This window comes from Solanum lycopersicum, chromosome 11, assembly GCF_036512215.1.
Source record: "Solanum lycopersicum chromosome 11, SLM_r2.1".
Classification (NCBI taxonomy): domain Eukaryota; kingdom Viridiplantae; phylum Streptophyta; class Magnoliopsida; order Solanales; family Solanaceae; genus Solanum; species Solanum lycopersicum.
Window position 1 is genome coordinate 41,346,678 of NC_090810.1, and position 17,975 is coordinate 41,364,652.

A 17,975-nucleotide genomic window follows, 5' to 3' on the forward strand; every position below is an offset into this window, starting at 1 on the left:
CCTCTCTTAGGCTCATAGTGATGGTTGTCGGTTAGAGAATCTCTGAGAATCTCCAACAGAAACTGTATTACTTTCATATATATGTAAAGTTGAGTTTATTATTGCATTACCTTTGATGAACTAAGTGTACACTTTCATTACAAAGCTTAATATATATATTGCATTTGTCTTTACTACTTTATATTGAGCTATGACTTTTTGAGTTGAGCATAGTCAAGGTAAGTTCATTCTTACTCTTTTCAAGCGTTATAGTTGTCGTTTAGCATTCCAAATCGCATACTCGTACATTCAATGTACTAATGCTAGTTGGCCTGCATAGTTTCATGATGCAGATGAATGTAACTAGGATCAACACCAGCACTTCGTTGATCTAGTTTGAGCATCCAGAGTTAGTGGTGAGCCTCCTTACTTTTAGAGGACCCTTTATTGCTTTCAGTATTTCCTTATAGAATATTAAGAGGTTTGTCCCAACATTCATATTAGTAATAGTAATGGCTTCATAGACAAATAGATAGTCAGACAGTCAGTTTGGGTCTCTCTTTAATAAAAATATACCTATATTGTTTTCTAGACTTAAGTGTCATTTGGACGAGACTATTGGTTAAAGTGTTTTCAGGAGAATGTTTCAGCTTTATATGTGAGTTAAGTCTTCTGATGAGTTAAATAAGTCAGGTCAAGGGTTTGCTCAGGGCAACAATGGTCATTGGGTGCCAGAAACGTCAAGGGTGTAGGCTCCGGGTGTGACAAACTTAGTATCAGCACACAGAGTTCAAGAGTCCTAAGGAGTCTATGAAGTCATGTCTTTAAATTCTTAGTCATCGGTGTGAAGCGCGCCACATCGATGATTAGGAGGCTACAACATTTAGAAAATTCTCACTTCTTTCATACTCATTTCTTGCATTAGATTTAATATCTAAATTTTCCCTCTAATTCATGCTTGCACGTGTTTCAAATCATCCTGCCTCCATGAAGAGCAGTCAGAGGCCGACCAGCCGAAAGGAATTTCGAAGAACCAAAGGTACATAATGCATCGAATGTTCAACCTCAAAGAGAAATCATGAACGCTGAATTCTGTGAGGCTATCCGAATGTTGAGTCAAGTTGTGACCAACCAAGTTGGCCAATAGAGAAGAGCTCGACATGAAGAGGCTGACACCTCGAGGATTCATGAGTTTCTAAGAATGAATCCTCCCAGCTTCACTAGTTCAAGAACCACTGAGGATCTGGAAAACTTTATGGAAAATTAAAGAAGGTCTTTGACTTGATGCGTGTCGTAGATGCTGACAGAGTTGAAATGGACGCATATCAACTAAAGAGTGTGGTTAGGACTTGGTTTGATTAGTGAAAAGAGAACAGAGATGAGGATGCACTATATCCAAGTTGGGCTTGCTTTGAAGAAGCCTTCTTGGGGCGTTTCTTCCCAAAGAACTGAAGGAAGCAAAGGTGCGGGAGTTCCTTAATTTCAAACAGGACTCCTTGAGTGTTTATGAGAATGGGTTAAAGTTTACCAAACTATCTCACTATGCTCCGGATATGGTTAAGGATATGAGAAACAGGATGAGCTTGTTTGTTGCTGGCCTAGGTCGTGCTTCAAGCAAAGAGGGTAGGGCTACAATGTTGATTGGGGACATGCATATTTCGAGGTTAATGGTCTATAGCAACAAGTTTAAGAGAATAGGCTGAGGGATAGAGAGGAGTACAGGAACAAGAAATCTAAGAGTGGGAATGAATCTGGTCAACAGAGGAGTGGTTCAAGTCGACCACAATTTCATAAACAAAAAAAGGCATGCACCATCATCTGCTAGTGCACTTGCACCCAAATTTAGAGGTGCGTATGATGGAAATAATTTGCAGATCTTTAAGGCTAGAACAACCCAGTCCCAAGGTAGTGTGGCACAAAGAGGTAGTTGGGCTCCTATTGTGGTAGGTATGGTAGAAACCGTGTTGGTAAGTGTCGTGATGGCAGTCAGGTTATTTTAAATGCAGTTAAGAGTGACACTACATGAAAGAGTGTCCCAAGAATAAGCAGGGAGCTGGGACTCCAGGAAATAGAGCTCAATCTTCATCAGTTGATCCACTAGATAGGGTTGCACCAAGAGGTTTTACTTCTAGTGCTGGTGGAGAGGCAAACCATTCAATGCAATCACTAGCCGCCAAGAGCAAGATAACTCCCCAGATGTTTTCACGGGTATGATCAAAGTATTTACTTTTGATGTTTATGCTTTGTTAGCCCAGGAGCAAGTTTATCTTTTATAACTCCTTATGTTGCAAATCAATTTGAGATTCTTCCTGAAAAACTTTGTGAACCCTTCTGTGTTTCTACACCTATTCGGGAGTCTATTCTAGTGGGAAGAGTATATCGTGATTGTCCAATTTCCATCAATCACAAGAATACCATGACTGATCCAGTAGAGTTAGACATGGTAAATTTTGATGTCATTCTAGGTATGGACTGGCTACATGCCTGTTATGCAACAATATATTGTAAAACAAGAGTTATCAAGTTTCAGATCCCTAATGAGCCAGTCATAGAGTAGAGTTGTAGCTCAGCATTGCCTAAGGTCGTTTCATTTTGTACCTTAAGATGAGAAAGTTAGTTTCAAAGGGGTGTATATATTACTTAGTCCAAGTTAATAACTCAAGTGTTGATGTACCTTCCCTTCAATTAGTTTCTATAGTGAAAGAGTTCCTAAAAGTCTTTCATGATGATTTAACATAAGTAGACTTCGGCATAGACATCATTACAAATACTCATCTGATCTTTATTCCGCCATACATAATGGCACCAGCAGAATTCAAAGAGATAAAAGAACAATTGAAGGATTTGCTAGATAAAGGCTTCATTCGACCAAGTGTCTCACCTAGGGGCGCTCCGGTCTTGTTTGCAAGGAAAAAGGATGGTTCCCTTAAGATGTGTATAGACCACTGCCAATTGAATAAGGTGACCATCAAGAATAAATATCCTCTAACAAGGATATATGATCTTTTTTACTAGCTTCCAGGTGATTCTTGCTTCTCAAAAATTGATCTCGGATCAGGCTACCATCAGTTGAAAGTTAAGGAATGTGACATTCCAAAGACAACTTTTAGAACAAGATATGGACATTATGAGTTTTTAGTTATGTCCTTTGGTTTGACAAATGCACCAGCAGCATTCATGGATATTATGAACATTCTTCAAACCTTATTTAGATATTTTTGTCGTCGTCTTCAGTAATGACATACTAGTTTATTCAAGGAATGAAGAAGATCATGCTAGTCACCTCAACATTGTTTTGAAGACTTTGAAAGATAATGAACTATGTGACAAGTTCTCTAAGTGTGAGTTTTGGCTTAAGTTTGTAGCATTCTTGGGCCACATTGTTTCTGGTGATGGGATTAGAGTTGATACCCAAAAGATAGAACCAGTTCAGAGTAGGCCTATAACCATATCTCCAACAGATATAATAAGTTTTTTGGTTTTGGCTGGATATTATAGGAGGTTTGTAGAAGGTTTATCATCTCTCTCATCTCCTTTGACCAAGCCAACTCAGAAGAAAGTCAAGTTTTAATGGTCTGAAGCTTGTGAGAAAAGATTTCAGAATTGAAAAAGAGTTTGACTACTGCTCCGGTTTTGACCTTACCAGAGAGTACTCAAGGTTTTGTGGGTGTAATGTGATGCATAGAGGTTGGTTTGTATTTTGTGTTAATGTAGAATGGCAAGGTTATAGATTATGCCTCCAGACATTGAAAGGTTCATGAGAAGAATTATTCAACTCATGACTTAGAATTGGCTGCAGTAGTGTTTGCTTTGAAGAAATTGCGTCACTACTTCTATAGTGTTCATGTTGACATATTCACGGATCAAAAATCCTCCAATATGTGTTCACTCATAAGGAGATAAATCTCAGACAAAGGAGCTGGTTAGAATTACTCAAGGATTATGATATGATTATTCTTAACCACCGAGGTAAGTCTAATGTGGTTGTTAATGCCTTAAGCAGGTTATCCATGGGGAATACCGCCCATGTTGAAGAAGAAAAGAGGAAGTTAGATGAAGATGTGCATAGACTTGCAAGTTTGGGAGTCAGACTTATGGATTCCACAGAAGGAGGGATAGTGGTGACTAATGGGGTTGAATCATCACTAGTGTCAGAGGTGAAAGAGAAACAAGACCAAGACCCCATTTTGCTTGACTTTAAGGGAAATGTTTATAAGCAAAAAATATTGGCTTTTGAACAAAGGGGAGATGGTGTACTTAAGTACCAAGGTAACTTTTGTGTACCTAGGGTGGATAGACTCCAAGAGAGGATTCTGGATGAGGCTCATAGCTCTAGATATTCCATTCATCCTAGTTCAACTAAGATGCATTGTGATTTGAGAGTGGTATATTGGTGAGAAGGTACGAAGAAAGATATTGTTGAGTTTGTTGCTAAGTGTCAGAATTGCCAATAAGTCAAAGTAGAGAACCAAAGGCCTGTAGCGTTGGCTCAGAAAATAGAAATTCTGGAATGGAAGTGGGAGATGATTAATATGGACTTTATCACAGGCTTGCCAAGATCTCGTAGGCAACATGATTCTATCTGGGTGATTGTCGATAGAATGACAAAGTCAGTCTTTTTCTTGACGATAAAGACTACATATTCTCCCAAGGATTATGCTAATTCGCACCTTCAAGAGGTGGTGATACTTCATGAAGTTTCCGTCTCCATCATTTCAGATAAAGGTGCACAAATCTGGAAATCTTTCCAGAAAAGTTTGGGTTCAAAGGTGAACTTAAGCAGTGATTTTCATCCTCAGACAAATGGACAAGCAAAGCGTATTATCCAGACCTTAGAATATATGTTGAGAGATTTTGTGATTGGCTTCAAAATAAATTGGGATGATCACATACCTCTCATTGAGTTTGCTTACAAACACAGTTACCATTCGAGCATCCAAACAGCTCCATACGAGGTTCTTTATGGGAGAAGATGCAGATCTCCTATATTCGAAGTTGGTGAAACAAAATTAATATGACCAGATCTAGTTCACCAAGATATAGAGAAGGTGAAAGTGATTCAAGAGAGATTAAGAACGACACAGAGTCATCAAAAGTCCTGCACAGATGTTAGGAGAAGACCGTTAGAGTTTGAGGTGGATGATTGGGTGTATTTGAAAGTTTCACCTATGAAGGATGTTATGAGGTTTAGTAAGTAGGGAAAACTTAGTCCCGGGTATATTGGACCTTAAAAAATCTCGAAGAGATTTGCAATATAGCTTATGAGTTGGAGTTACCCCAAGGTTAGAAGTGGTTCATCCGTTATTTTATGTGTCTATGTTGAAGAAGTGCTTCGGTGATCCGTCATTGATTATACCAATTGAGGATGTTGGGATTAAGGATAGTCTATCTTATTAAGAGATTCTGGTTTAAATTTTGGATCATCAAGTTCGCAAGTTGAGAATTAAGGAAGTTGCATCAGTCAAGGTCCTTTGGAGGAACCAATTTGTTGAAGAAGAAACATGGAAAGATGAGCAGGATATGAAGAGGAGATATCCACATCTCTTTGATTACGGAGAGAATGCAGATCAAGGTACTAAATTCTCTTCTTATCACTTTATAAGTCTATGTGCAACTATGTATTACTTGCTTTTGTTGGTTGAGTGCTGAAATAATGTTACTACCCTTAGCTTAGTAAAAGAGTTCTTATTTGAGGACGAATGTTCCCAAGGGGGATATATTATAACATCTCATAACTTGAAATAACTAAGAATAAGCTAAGAAACCAATAATAATCCTTTTTGAAAATAAACAGGGAAATCTGGAAAATTTCCTAATTTAAAATGTGAGTTTTGGTAACTTTCAAACGGTCATAACACCCAGCTCAGGAGGAGTTAGAGTGATTTCTTTATATTGTTAAAAATTCCTTGGGAAGTTCTTTCCAACGGCACTGAGTATTTTCGATATGTTATGATGGAGATATGTCGTTACGAAGTTGGGTTGTTGGACAGAGGAAAGTCCAATCTGGATGTATGTAAGGGTAAAGTAGTTTTTTCACCATAGTATTTTCTTATTCGTTTTAAGGGTTTATTAGGGGTAAAACCAAGTCCCAATTCAGTTTTAGAAAAGTTGGGAACGCCTAGAGCTTGGGGAGAAGAGAGAAGATAAGATAAAGAACAAGAGTTCTTTAAGAACGCTAAGATTTTTCTAGTGGAATTCGTCGAGGGTGATCCCTGTCGAGGTATGTGAGATCTTTCTGTTGGATTCGTTCACCCTCACACCAATATTTTTAATTCAGCAAGTTTTGTATTTATTGAATGATGAATCTTGAAGTTCTTGATGAACAATTGTTGATTTCTTATTGGTAGAGATGTAAAGTACCTTTAGTGATTTGGGTTCGTGTTGTCGGGCTATTTTATGAGTCTAAACTATTGGGTATTGAGGATATTAATTATCCTACGTTCTTAAGGGAAGATTCATGGGAGTTTAGAAGGTGTAGAACTGAAAATTGGAGAAGAAAAGTCGGAAATCCCGTCTAACAAGTCCAGGAGCGTCGCGCCTGCCAGATCCCCTCAGGGAAGCCTCTGCCTGACAAGGCCTGGCGTGTTGCGCCTGCCAGAGACCCACAGGACAGTCTCTAGTTCCCCATATTTCTCAAAGCGACAGGGTCTCCTAGAGTTCCTATGTTTTCCCCATCTTTTTGTCCGAGTTCCTAAGTGATGTACCTATAAATTCTAGTTTATTCCAACTCTAAAAAGTACATCTAAGCATCATGAAATTATCCAGAAACATGAGATTATATTCCATGAATCCATTCCATAATCCAATTCAAGAAAAATTAAGATCAAGGTCAAAGAAGTTAAGAGTCAAGTCTAAAAGTTGAGAAGCAAGTCAAAGTGTGTTCTTAAAGTTTTCAAGAGCCTTAAACAAACATTTTTACTTTATTTTAAGGCTCAAGATACAAGTCGAGAAAAGAGTAAAGAGATGAGTCTAAATCTCAAAAGTTATAAGTATACTAAGTATTACCTGGAGTTAAGTTTCAAATAAAGCAAAGAGCAAAGAGTGAGTTCATTTCTCAAAAGCTATAAGGGAACTAAGTAGTCCCTAAGAGTTACAAATGTTTTCACATTTTGAGAAAGAGAGGACGCTAGAATTCCACAGAGCCTTTGGCTAGTTTTAGAAAAAGGGAACTATGATTTCAAGAGACCTTTAAAAGTTAAGTTTGAGCATTTACCTCAAACCAGAGAAGAAGTTGTTTTAAAAACATATGAGCTAAGTATTTTAAGAGTAGTATTAACCACCGATATGGGGGCGCGAGTTCATATCAACTCAAGTATCCATAACCCATGTAGCCAGCATGGGCAGATAAAGGGTCATACTTTTAATATGATTCGTTAGTGCTTTTTAGCATAGACTAGTAGATCCACTTAGTAGTTCAAGGTTCTATATCGACGGCTAAGTATAGAGTGGTCCTCTTTCAACGTGAGGTAAGACGTTATACCATCGCTTAGGCTCATAGTGATGGTTGTCGGTTAGAAAATATCCTATAGAAACTATATTACTTTCATATATATGTAAAGTTGAGTTTATTATTGCATTACCTTTAATGAACTAAGTGTTTACACTGTTATTACAAAGTTTTATGTAGATATTGCATGTGTCTTTACTACTTTATATTGAGTTATGACTTCTTGAGTTGAGCAGAGCCAAGGTAAGTTCATTCTTACTCTTTTCAGAGCCAAGGTAAGTTCATTCTTACTACTTTCAAGCAAAATAGTTGTTGTTTAGCATTTCAAATAGCATACTCATACATTCAACGTACTGATGCCAGTTGGTCTGCATCATGAAGGTAACCAAAATCAGCACACGGTGCCTTGTTGATCCAGTTTGAGCATCTAGAGTTAGTGGTGAGCCTCCTTACTTCTAGAGGACCCTTTATTGCTTTCAGTATATCCTTATAGAATGTTGAGGGGGTTTACCCAACATTCATCTTAGTAGTAGTACAGGCTTCATAGACAAATAGATAGCAAACAGTTAGTTTGGGTCTCTCTTTAATTTCAGATATACGTATATTGTTTTTGAGACTTAAGTGTCATTTGGCCGAGACTATTATTTAAAGTGTTTTTCATGAGAATGTTTCCAGCTTTATATTTAAGTTAAGTCTTCCGCTGAGTTAAGTAAGTCAGGTCAAGGGTTTGCTCAAGGACAGCTATGGTCGTTGGGTGCCGGTCACCTCCAGGGTGTAGGCTCCGAGCGTGACACTTAGCACCAAGTTGAACTAGGATTCAGCATACCCTCATGGTCCCACAACTATGTACCCACATAAGATTATAAGTCCCTTTACTGGGCATCAGTATTTGTGATCACGCCACAATCATGCCCTTATACCCCAGACAAGGTATATTGGATCCTCTTGATGGGGCCGACTCCGCCTTTAGCTCACGTGATTTATTTCAATCAATAGTATCTCCCACATTCAGACTCTTCGTGTATTGACCAAATTTTCAGCATTTACTTCAGCATACATTTCAGTATGTTATTTTCATGATTAGTACTTTGTCATTGCATTCAATGTATCTTTCAGTTATACTTACTAAATATTTTTATCCTTGCTCAGATGATATTAATGCTCGGTTACGCATTGTTCAGCTTATATATGTTGTTTAACTTAGAATATCTATATCCTGCACACTTATTACATTTCAAGTATTAACGCATGTTTTGCGCTACATGTTTTCATGATCTAGGTTCACACCCTCAGCATTCATAACACTTTTAGTTCAATTCCCCATTCGACTTCAACAGCTTCAATGAAGAGTCCTCGTACTTCGAGGACAATAAACATGCTTTTATTTCAGTCTTTACTTTCAGTTTTTAGTTTTGTTAGAGTTAGTTAGGGGCACGTCCCAGTTGCTCAACTCAGTTAGAGGCTTTTCAGACATAGTAGTAGATTTAGCTCAAGTCGTTAAGTGTTTTTTCAGTCATCACTGAGCTCCTATTATTATGTCTTGTATATCATACTAGTTGGGTTTTTCCCATTTTAGATATATGCATTGTTTTATCTTCCCATAGTACATGTTTTACTTAGTCATTTTCAATATGCTTGATATATGTCAGACTCAAGGTTAGCTTGGGGTCACTCTGATCTTAGGTGTCGTGTTAAATCTAGGGGGTAGACTCGATCATGATAGTGCATATATATGGTGCTTAATTAGATAGAATGAGAAAACATAGGCGTGATTTTCATAAGCCCAATTCAAAAATTAGATTGAAACAACAATCTGAATTTTAAATATGATTTCTCAGGAGAACACTATACTTGTTTTGTTGTAGAAATGGAGGACCGAGATGAAGAAGAAGATTGCAGAGCAGTTATTAATAAAGATTAGAGGAACTGATTACAAATTCTGCATTGCGTTTAACTCTATGAAGAACATAAATTATTTTTCATAGGTCTTATATGCTCAAACCTAAAGAAAGTGATAGTTTCAACTTGTCGGTCTTCTCAAAGTCGGACACACACCGTGTGAGAAGATACATAAAGAAGCAAACATTGAACTTGGCCATATCCTTGTTCTTCTTGATCTTGACAGTTTTTGCATCTGTCATTCGATTTGTCACAAGAAATTACATGGTCTAGTGGATTTGCTTCGCATTTTTGGGAGGGGAAAGTGGTGCTAATAAGGAAAAACGATGAACTGAAAGAGATGTTTGGCGATTTAATTATTATTCGTTTGTTTTTTTTAATATTATTTAGGTTAAAATAGATAATTGGATAATTTCAATTGAAATCCAGATAATTTTGTTGATTTACGATTTTCATCCATAGAGAGGCATGTACAATAAGTTTGTAAAGGTAGCGGTAAGACCAACTTTATTTTAACAGCAAGGGTATAGTCAATCAATAAACCAATGTTAAGAGGTATTTTGGACCGTTTTCCCCTTTTCTAAATTGGACATAAGTATTATTGGACAACTATTTTTAGTATAAATGTATAACTTATAACTATTATTGGATAGAGGGAGTACAAAATTGATTTTAAAAACATTGCACGTTATTAATATCATAAATCATTTTCTTTATCGCTCCATGCCTCAAATTCAAGGGGAAAACACAAATCCCCCCCTCCCCCGAATTTATTTCGAAAAGTCAATTACACGCTTATATTATTGTGATAACCTATTGCACACCCAATCTTATTCAAAATAATATTAATACCCTTTAGAAGGTGACATGACACAAAAAATGTCTTCACCTTCCTTAAGGTACGTGAGAAGAAGAAAATTTATGTTAAAATGACAAGTTTAAACATGTTGCACTATTTTATTGATCAATTATATAATTACGTATTATAATTTTTAAAATATTAATTATGTCATCTTTTTATTTTTTTTCTTTTTATTGGTTGCCCAATTTCTCTAAGAGTGTGTTTGGTATGATGGAAAGCATTTTCCAGAAAATATTTTTCAATTTTCTCATGTTTGGTTGAGATAGAAGTTCTGAAAAATGTTTTTCAAATCAACCCACTTTCCTCAAAATTAAGGAAAATGATTTCCCTTCAAAAATTAAGGAAAACATTTAACATAACTCTCCCCCAATATCAAATTACAATTTTTTTTGGGAAAAACAATTTTAAAAAAATATTTTCAGTTTCAAAATTTTATTTTATCACCTGATCCCTGCCCCCCCCCCCCTCCACACACACACAACCCCACCTCCTCCCCGAAAAATTAATTTTGCTTTTCAAAAATATTTTCAACTTCAAATTTTTTATCCCACCCACCTCCAACCCCCCAAAAAATAATTTTATTTTTTAAAAATACTATCAACTTCAAATTTTTATTTTTTCATTCCTACCCCCTCCCCCTCCCCCACCACCACCCCAAAAAATAATAATTTTGATTTTAGAAAAAAATTTCAATGTCATAAATTATTCTTTACTCTAGTAAAAATAAAATATGTCTCTCAAAAACATTTTTCATTCATAAATCAAACACTAAAAATCATTTCTGAAAAATATTTTCTACTCACCAACCAAACATGAGAAAATAAGTCCAGAATCTACTTGTTTTTCAGGAAAACAATTTCTAGGAATTTCATGGAAAACATTTTTCTCCATACCAAACACACTCTAAAGCTTTTACATTTTAAAAAATATTTTTTTAAGTTCTTTACAATTTTTTTGGTTACTATTGATGATCTTTTTTGAATATCCAACACTTTTTCTTAAAAAGGGAATTGTAAATAGAAGTAAAAAATAGTTGGGATGATACTGATTTCCACCGGAAAGTTAATGATCTAAACTTAAGATTCATGATTTTTATTCGAACTCGCCGGGGAATCACTGAATAACACCGAAAAAATTATGAGAAAGATAATAAGTACTTCTATTGAAAATCCTATGATTTATGCATAAATTGATCCATAAGTTCATATTTTGTTAAAACAACCCCACATTTATATTTGCTAACCATTTGTTTCACATGTAAATAAAATTTATAATCACATCATTACTTTTTAAAATGTATTATTCTCAGAGACATAAAATTTATTATTCTCTCCAATATTTTAGTCACTTTAACTCACACTTCACGGTTGTTGAGTAATAAAATCTTGAAGAGCCCGTGAAAGGTATTTCATTTTTACTCAAATATATTGATGAAATAATTACTTAAGTGGATAACAAATAACTTTGTAATAATTTATTATGCGATTTTATATTATTTTTTTTATTTATTTGATAAGATTGAATTAACAATTGGGACTATTTTAATAGTTTTGGAACTTATGAGATTTTTATGTTTATGAGAAGATATACAACAAAAAAATTCATATCGTATATCCAAATAAAACTTTAATTTCATCTCATGATTTCATATAATACCATATCATGATTCTGTTCCATGATACCATATTGAATGGTCAAACAGGTCCAATACTAAGCAAAAATGATTTAAAAAATTTAAATAATCTTATTTACATGTCAAAATACGTGTATAACACAATTTCACACAAAAATTGGTATTATCTTCGGAAGAGGGTATTAATTTCACTTTGAACAAGATTGAGTGTGTAATAGATCGTTATGATAGTTTAAATATGTAACTGACTTTTCTAAACAAATTTAAAAAGAAATTTATGTCTTTTTCTCCGAATTCGACAAACTAGTGAGGTAGATCATGACGATAGTAGCCAGTCCTCTCAATATTTTCAGTATCTTAGACACCATAGATAACTTGTGGTTGTGGTCCATTTACCAAATGCTTTCATTAGATTTTTTTCATTTTGCATTATTAACGTATGTAGATTAAATCATTTTTTTCAAAAAGATATTGAACATGATTAGTTGATTAGCACAAGCATTGAAAATATTTTACTATAAATAAGTAGTTATAAATTTGATTTGATGTATTATAACTGCTAATACAATATTGATGGATTTGATAAAAGACATATTAAATATTGATAGTCTAACTTTATTATTAAAAATGACTGATATATTAAAAGGTGATTTTTCTTATCAATAAGATAAATCTACATTTAATCCATAAATATCGGTGCGCATATTCCTAATTAAGAGAAATATGCCAAGAAAAATTATACATCTAAATAATGAATGCTAAATTCTTTATGTATATATAATCCAAATCTTTCCCAAAACCACAATTGGTATCTATTTTCTTTTTTTTTTCTTTTTTTTTCTTTTCTTTTATTTTGTTTTTCTTTTCTATGTCTATTACAGGTTGTAAATGACAATTACAAGAAAGATGGAGAATTATGTTGAAGAAAATCAAAATATGGGAGAAGAAAATAAGATCATAAGTAGTTTGTACCATAATATTTTTATACTTACCAATGATGATGAAGAAGGAGGAGGAGCAGGAGGAGGAGGTTACAATGATGAAAATCCATCTACATATATATTTGGTTGTGAGGATGATAATAACAATGACACACAAGTTACCATGGAAAATGCTATCTATTGGGAATCACAAGAAGCCTTGCTTAAGGTATGTTTATATCATCAACTTTTATAAATATTATTATTTATGTTTATGAATTTGCATTAGTTTCATCCTTCATAACAATATTTGAATCATCATATGTTTCTTTTTTTTTCTCTTAATAATTAGGTTATTCTTAAAACCTATTTCCCCCCTTTTACTCACAAATAATGCAAAGATATTTTTTTGAATATCCACATTTACAAAATATTTACTACAACAATTTAATATTCTTAGGGGCATAAACATTGAAATGATAAGGTGATAGGACTAATTTTCACCCAACCATATTTGTTCTCAACTATATCGTTTCTGGCAAACAAAAGCTTTTCACCAAAAACAATTTCATTTTGATCATGAAAACGTAGGTTCTACTTCTTTCCAAATTTTGCCATATTGAAGGGGGCAAAAAGATACTCCCTTTTTATTTTGTTTTAAAAAAATAAATCTTTATAAATTCTACTTTCTAGTTCTTTCAAATCAAATCAAAATTAGATAAACAGATTAGAACGAAATCCATAAGAAATTTCTACCTCTTTAATTAAATCTTCTCTGCCAAAGAACAAATACCTTTTTTCACTTTTTGATTGGGACAAAAACTACAATTGAATCATTTCACAGGTCTCAATTCTTCTTCAAATAAATAGATGAAGAATTATTATCTCACACAGTGATAAGTCAAATTTGAGGAATTGTTTCTCAACAAAATTTCTTTAAACAAACTATCTACCATTTTCCTATTAAATATATTCTTTCTGTTCCAAAATAAGTATCACATTAGAAAAAAAAATTATTCCAAAAATAAGTGTTATGTAGGATTCAAGATAAAAGTTTATATATTTTTTCAACTATAACCTTACACTTGATCCTTTCTTGGTAACGTTCAACTTTCAAAAAATGAATTAACGAAATAGAGATAGTGTAAGAAAGTACACATTATATTTATTATTTTTTTAATATTTTGAATGGAAGAAAGTAATAAAATACAACAATATTAAAGCCATGTAATATTCATAAAGTATATCTTACATTCTGAAAAAAGAACTTTGATAGGCATGGGAAGTTCTTTTTTAAAAAAATAAATGATAAATCATGATTTGGAAAATATTTTTTTTCTAGAGAAAGAATTTTTAAAAGAAGTTGAAAAAAAAATTCTAATGAAAAATAGGAAATATAAATTTTATCTTAAATATTTTTAAAATAATATTTTCTGTTTATTTATTAAACATCATTTTAAAAAAAGTAAGAAATTTACTTTTGTTTAGGGTAACATTTTCTTTTTCTACCAAAAATGTCATATGGTTGTTTTGTAAGGACACATGAATATCTTTTATGGAAGGCAATAATTTGAGATATGGATCTGTTGATCACTCCATTAGTGTGCCCACAATTGAATGGTTAAGGATTTGGGGCTTTATTACGATAATTGTAAACCACTCTTTTGGTCACCACAAATTAAACCCCACTAATATAATTTGTAGGGTCATGTTTTTTTCAAAAAGCATAATACTAATCGCGTGTTCTTAAAAATTTGATATTATTTCAGATTTATGTTCTCTCACGATGCAAAAATAGATATGATGACACTTGTCTATTTCCATCAATAAAAGTTGTCCTTAATCAAACGAAACGAATGACAAAGTGAAAAAGAAACAAGAACAAGATAAAAACGAAAACTTATTCATTCTATTATAATCTCAAAACTTGGTTGTCACGTGTACAAGTCACTAATACATAAAGTGTGGAATGAAAAATAAGTACAAGTTTCAATGTCATTGTTTTCCAAATAGAACAAAGCATACAGTAAAGGAAACACGGGGTCTGCGCGATATGACAAACAACTTCCTCATCTTCAACAAGCCTCGGAAATGGGAGAAGAAAAAAAAGAACAATCACACGGTATCGGGCTTGGAATCTATACAAGTGTAGAAGCAAGTAGTGAGTACCAAACAGTACGGTACTCAACAAGCAACCTAATAAACAAAGCAAAACAAGCTAGAAAACGAAAACTCCTTTCATCCCAACCGAACCTCCTCAAACTATAACATGCATAAAAATCAGTCCAACCTAACAATACTACAATACACAGTTCACAAGACTCAACCACTCAGTTCAATAGTCACAATTCAACAACCCGCATCAAGTATGTCAATCACAAGTAGATCAAATCATAATAGCCAACTCTTGCTGGAACCATTTTCCGTCGCTACAATATAACTAGGCGGAATCAGTACCCATCGACTTTATGTCACATCACTAGTCAAAATTGTTATCCATCGATTTTATATCACATCACTAGTCGGAACATTTTTCTCATCGACTTGTGTAACATCACTAGCATAAACCATTTCACATCGGTTTTTTTATCATACCACTAGTCGAACCATTTCCATAAACTTTATATCAAATCAATTGTCGGAACCATTTTCCTTCGGTAATATAACTACCCGTAACCATTTCTCATCCATTTTATATTACATGTCTCATCACAATGTACAACAATCAAAATCTCTTAAATTTTGATGTTAAAACTCATGAGTGATCAAAGGAAAGTGAAATTTTAGGGTCACAAAAGCTTATCCAAAAGATTCACCACGAAAAATCTATCAAAAATCGCCAAGAATTTTATAAAGCTCAAAATGGAAAACCAATAGCTAAAGCATTGAAATTTCAGGCCAAAACCCCCTCTTCGGTATCGTAAAAATAGACTCGGGTTCTCTTAAGCGGTCATCGCTAAAGCGAACAAGAAGTTCGCTTTTGCAAACCCCGCAAAATTGGCATTTCTAGGAAAAGTGAAGGCTCATTCACTTTTGCGAAATTCGCTTAAGCAATCAAATCTTCACTAATGCGAAGCGTGCAAACACCAACAAAACACATCCAAACACAAATCATCGAAGGGAACCTCGAGATTCGTTCAGAACCACATACACAAATCATATATGCAAACTAACTATCTCGATGTACCAGACTCAATGGAACCTTCTACACACAAATCTGAGGTCTCCTTGACCCGACATCCGTGAAAGTCACAGAAAACTAACATAATGTTTATGAAGGCCAAAACAAGTTCTAGACCTCTAAATATTGAAGGAATACCTAACTTAATCCTATAATCATCCCCTAAACTCAATGAAATTCTTGAATTTCAATCCGTGCATCCGAACCCCCGATGTTGATCAAAATCAACCCAAAGGCTAAAATTTCACAAATTTTTAATTTATGACCTCAAATCCTCAAAAAGATTTTGAATCTTGAACAGACAAATGTCTTAGATTAACTTTCATATTTCGGGAATGATGAAATTGACAAAATTCTTTTCCAATAATATTGAAAACTCGAAAAGATACCAAAAACCACTTTTTTAACAAATGTAGCTTTTCAAACTCAAATCTTACAAAATTCACAACTTTATACTCAAGGTTCGAAACCAGCTTTCAAAACTAAAACATAAATAACTTTGGATCAATATCAGGAGGGGCGATATGGTAAATTTATGACAATTTCCAAAAATGACCAACTGGGTCATTACATGTTCTCCAATTTTGGGTGTGCACAAGTACAAATTTGAATTTGTATAAAGTTGAATAAGTAGACACATGCATCCTAGTGACATAATGCATGGTCACCACATAGGATGTCATGTAAGATGTGAATTTCCACATAAGACACCAAGTAGGACCTGTGTGTCCGCTTGTTTAATTTAATACAAATTTAAGTATTTACTTGTGCACACACAAAGTTAGAGTACATATAAACCAAGTTGATGATATATTTTTGTATCATCTGTGTTTAACATTTTGGAAAGATTATTGAATTAAGATTAGAAATTAACATAATTAATGTGCAGGAAATATTGGAGCAATATACGTTGATTGGATCAAAAGTGCGAGAAGGGATAACAAGAAGTGTAGAAGGAACTAAAGATGTGGGAATTAATAATGTTATATGTGAATGTTTATATGGAAAAGTAGACAGACCAATATCATGTGCCAAGTGCTTCAGAAGAAGAGTTGTAGAAGAGTTGTGTGAAAAGGGATTCAATGCTAGCCTTTGTACTTCAAAATGGAACCACACATCAAATATGCCTGGAGGGAGACACGAATACATACAAGTTATAGCAAGCACGGAGGGAAAAAAGAAGAAGGTTCCATTGTTGATAGAATTGGAATTCCAAGATGAATTCAAGTTGGCAAAATCGTGCAAAGAATATTCTAAGCTCATTACCTTATTGCCTCAAGTTTTTATAGGGAAATCTGAACACTTAAATGCTATCGTTCGCTTGATGTGCGATGCAGCAAAGAGATCAACAGTCCAACAAAGGATACATTTGGCACCATGGAGAAAAAGGAATTTCATGCAGATGAAATGGTCAGCTTATAATTCTGAAAAAAGATTACTACATCACAATCAAATAATTTTAACTAAACTAACTCAACAACTACTCTTTAGGCCTCCTCTTACTGCTGCTGCTGCTCTCAAAGTTGCTTAAGTTCACTTGTTGCATTAATTTTCCTCCATGAGTCTAGGCTAGCTACTCAATTTGAGATTATGATCAGCTATTATGGTTTGCCAAGTTGTTATGTATTATCTTAGTTTTCACTTTATTCTATGGAACTTCTATATCTCAAGAGTTATGTACTATCGGCACGTCTACAAATCAAATACTACAATTTTACTACTTGAAAGACTTGATTATTCAACTTTATGTTTAGTTGTACATGACTTGTAGTTGCATAACCATTGATGCTGATCTCGCATTCTTCTGCAATGACTTTACTATTGACCGGTCACTTTTTGGTGTCTGGTCCTTATTTTTGGAACCAAAACACGGACCAGAGTTGTGATATTATGATCCAATATCATATTAGTGACTTGTTATTCAACTACAAGTCGCTAATTAATATGATATTGGATCCTAATATCATAACTCAGGATTGTATTTTTGGTTCCAAAAACATAGACCATGCACTAGAAAATGACCGTTCAACAGTAAAGCCATTGCAGAAGAATGT

General features: G+C 34.1%; 1 protein-coding gene across 1 annotated transcript; it reads left to right on the forward strand.

Annotated features, from left to right (window-relative positions):
* The first annotated feature begins 12,221 nt into the window (after positions 1 to 12,221).
* Positions 12,222 to 17,641, forward strand: LOC101267284 (uncharacterized). Its single transcript, XM_004250669.5, has 2 exons — positions 12,222 to 12,969; positions 16,811 to 17,641. The coding sequence occupies exons 1-2, from the start codon at positions 12,709 to 12,711 to the stop codon at positions 17,450 to 17,452; spliced, it is 903 nt and encodes a 300-aa protein (XP_004250717.3). The 5' UTR covers positions 12,222 to 12,708; the 3' UTR covers positions 17,453 to 17,641.
* The last annotated feature ends 334 nt before the right edge of the window (positions 17,642 to 17,975 follow it).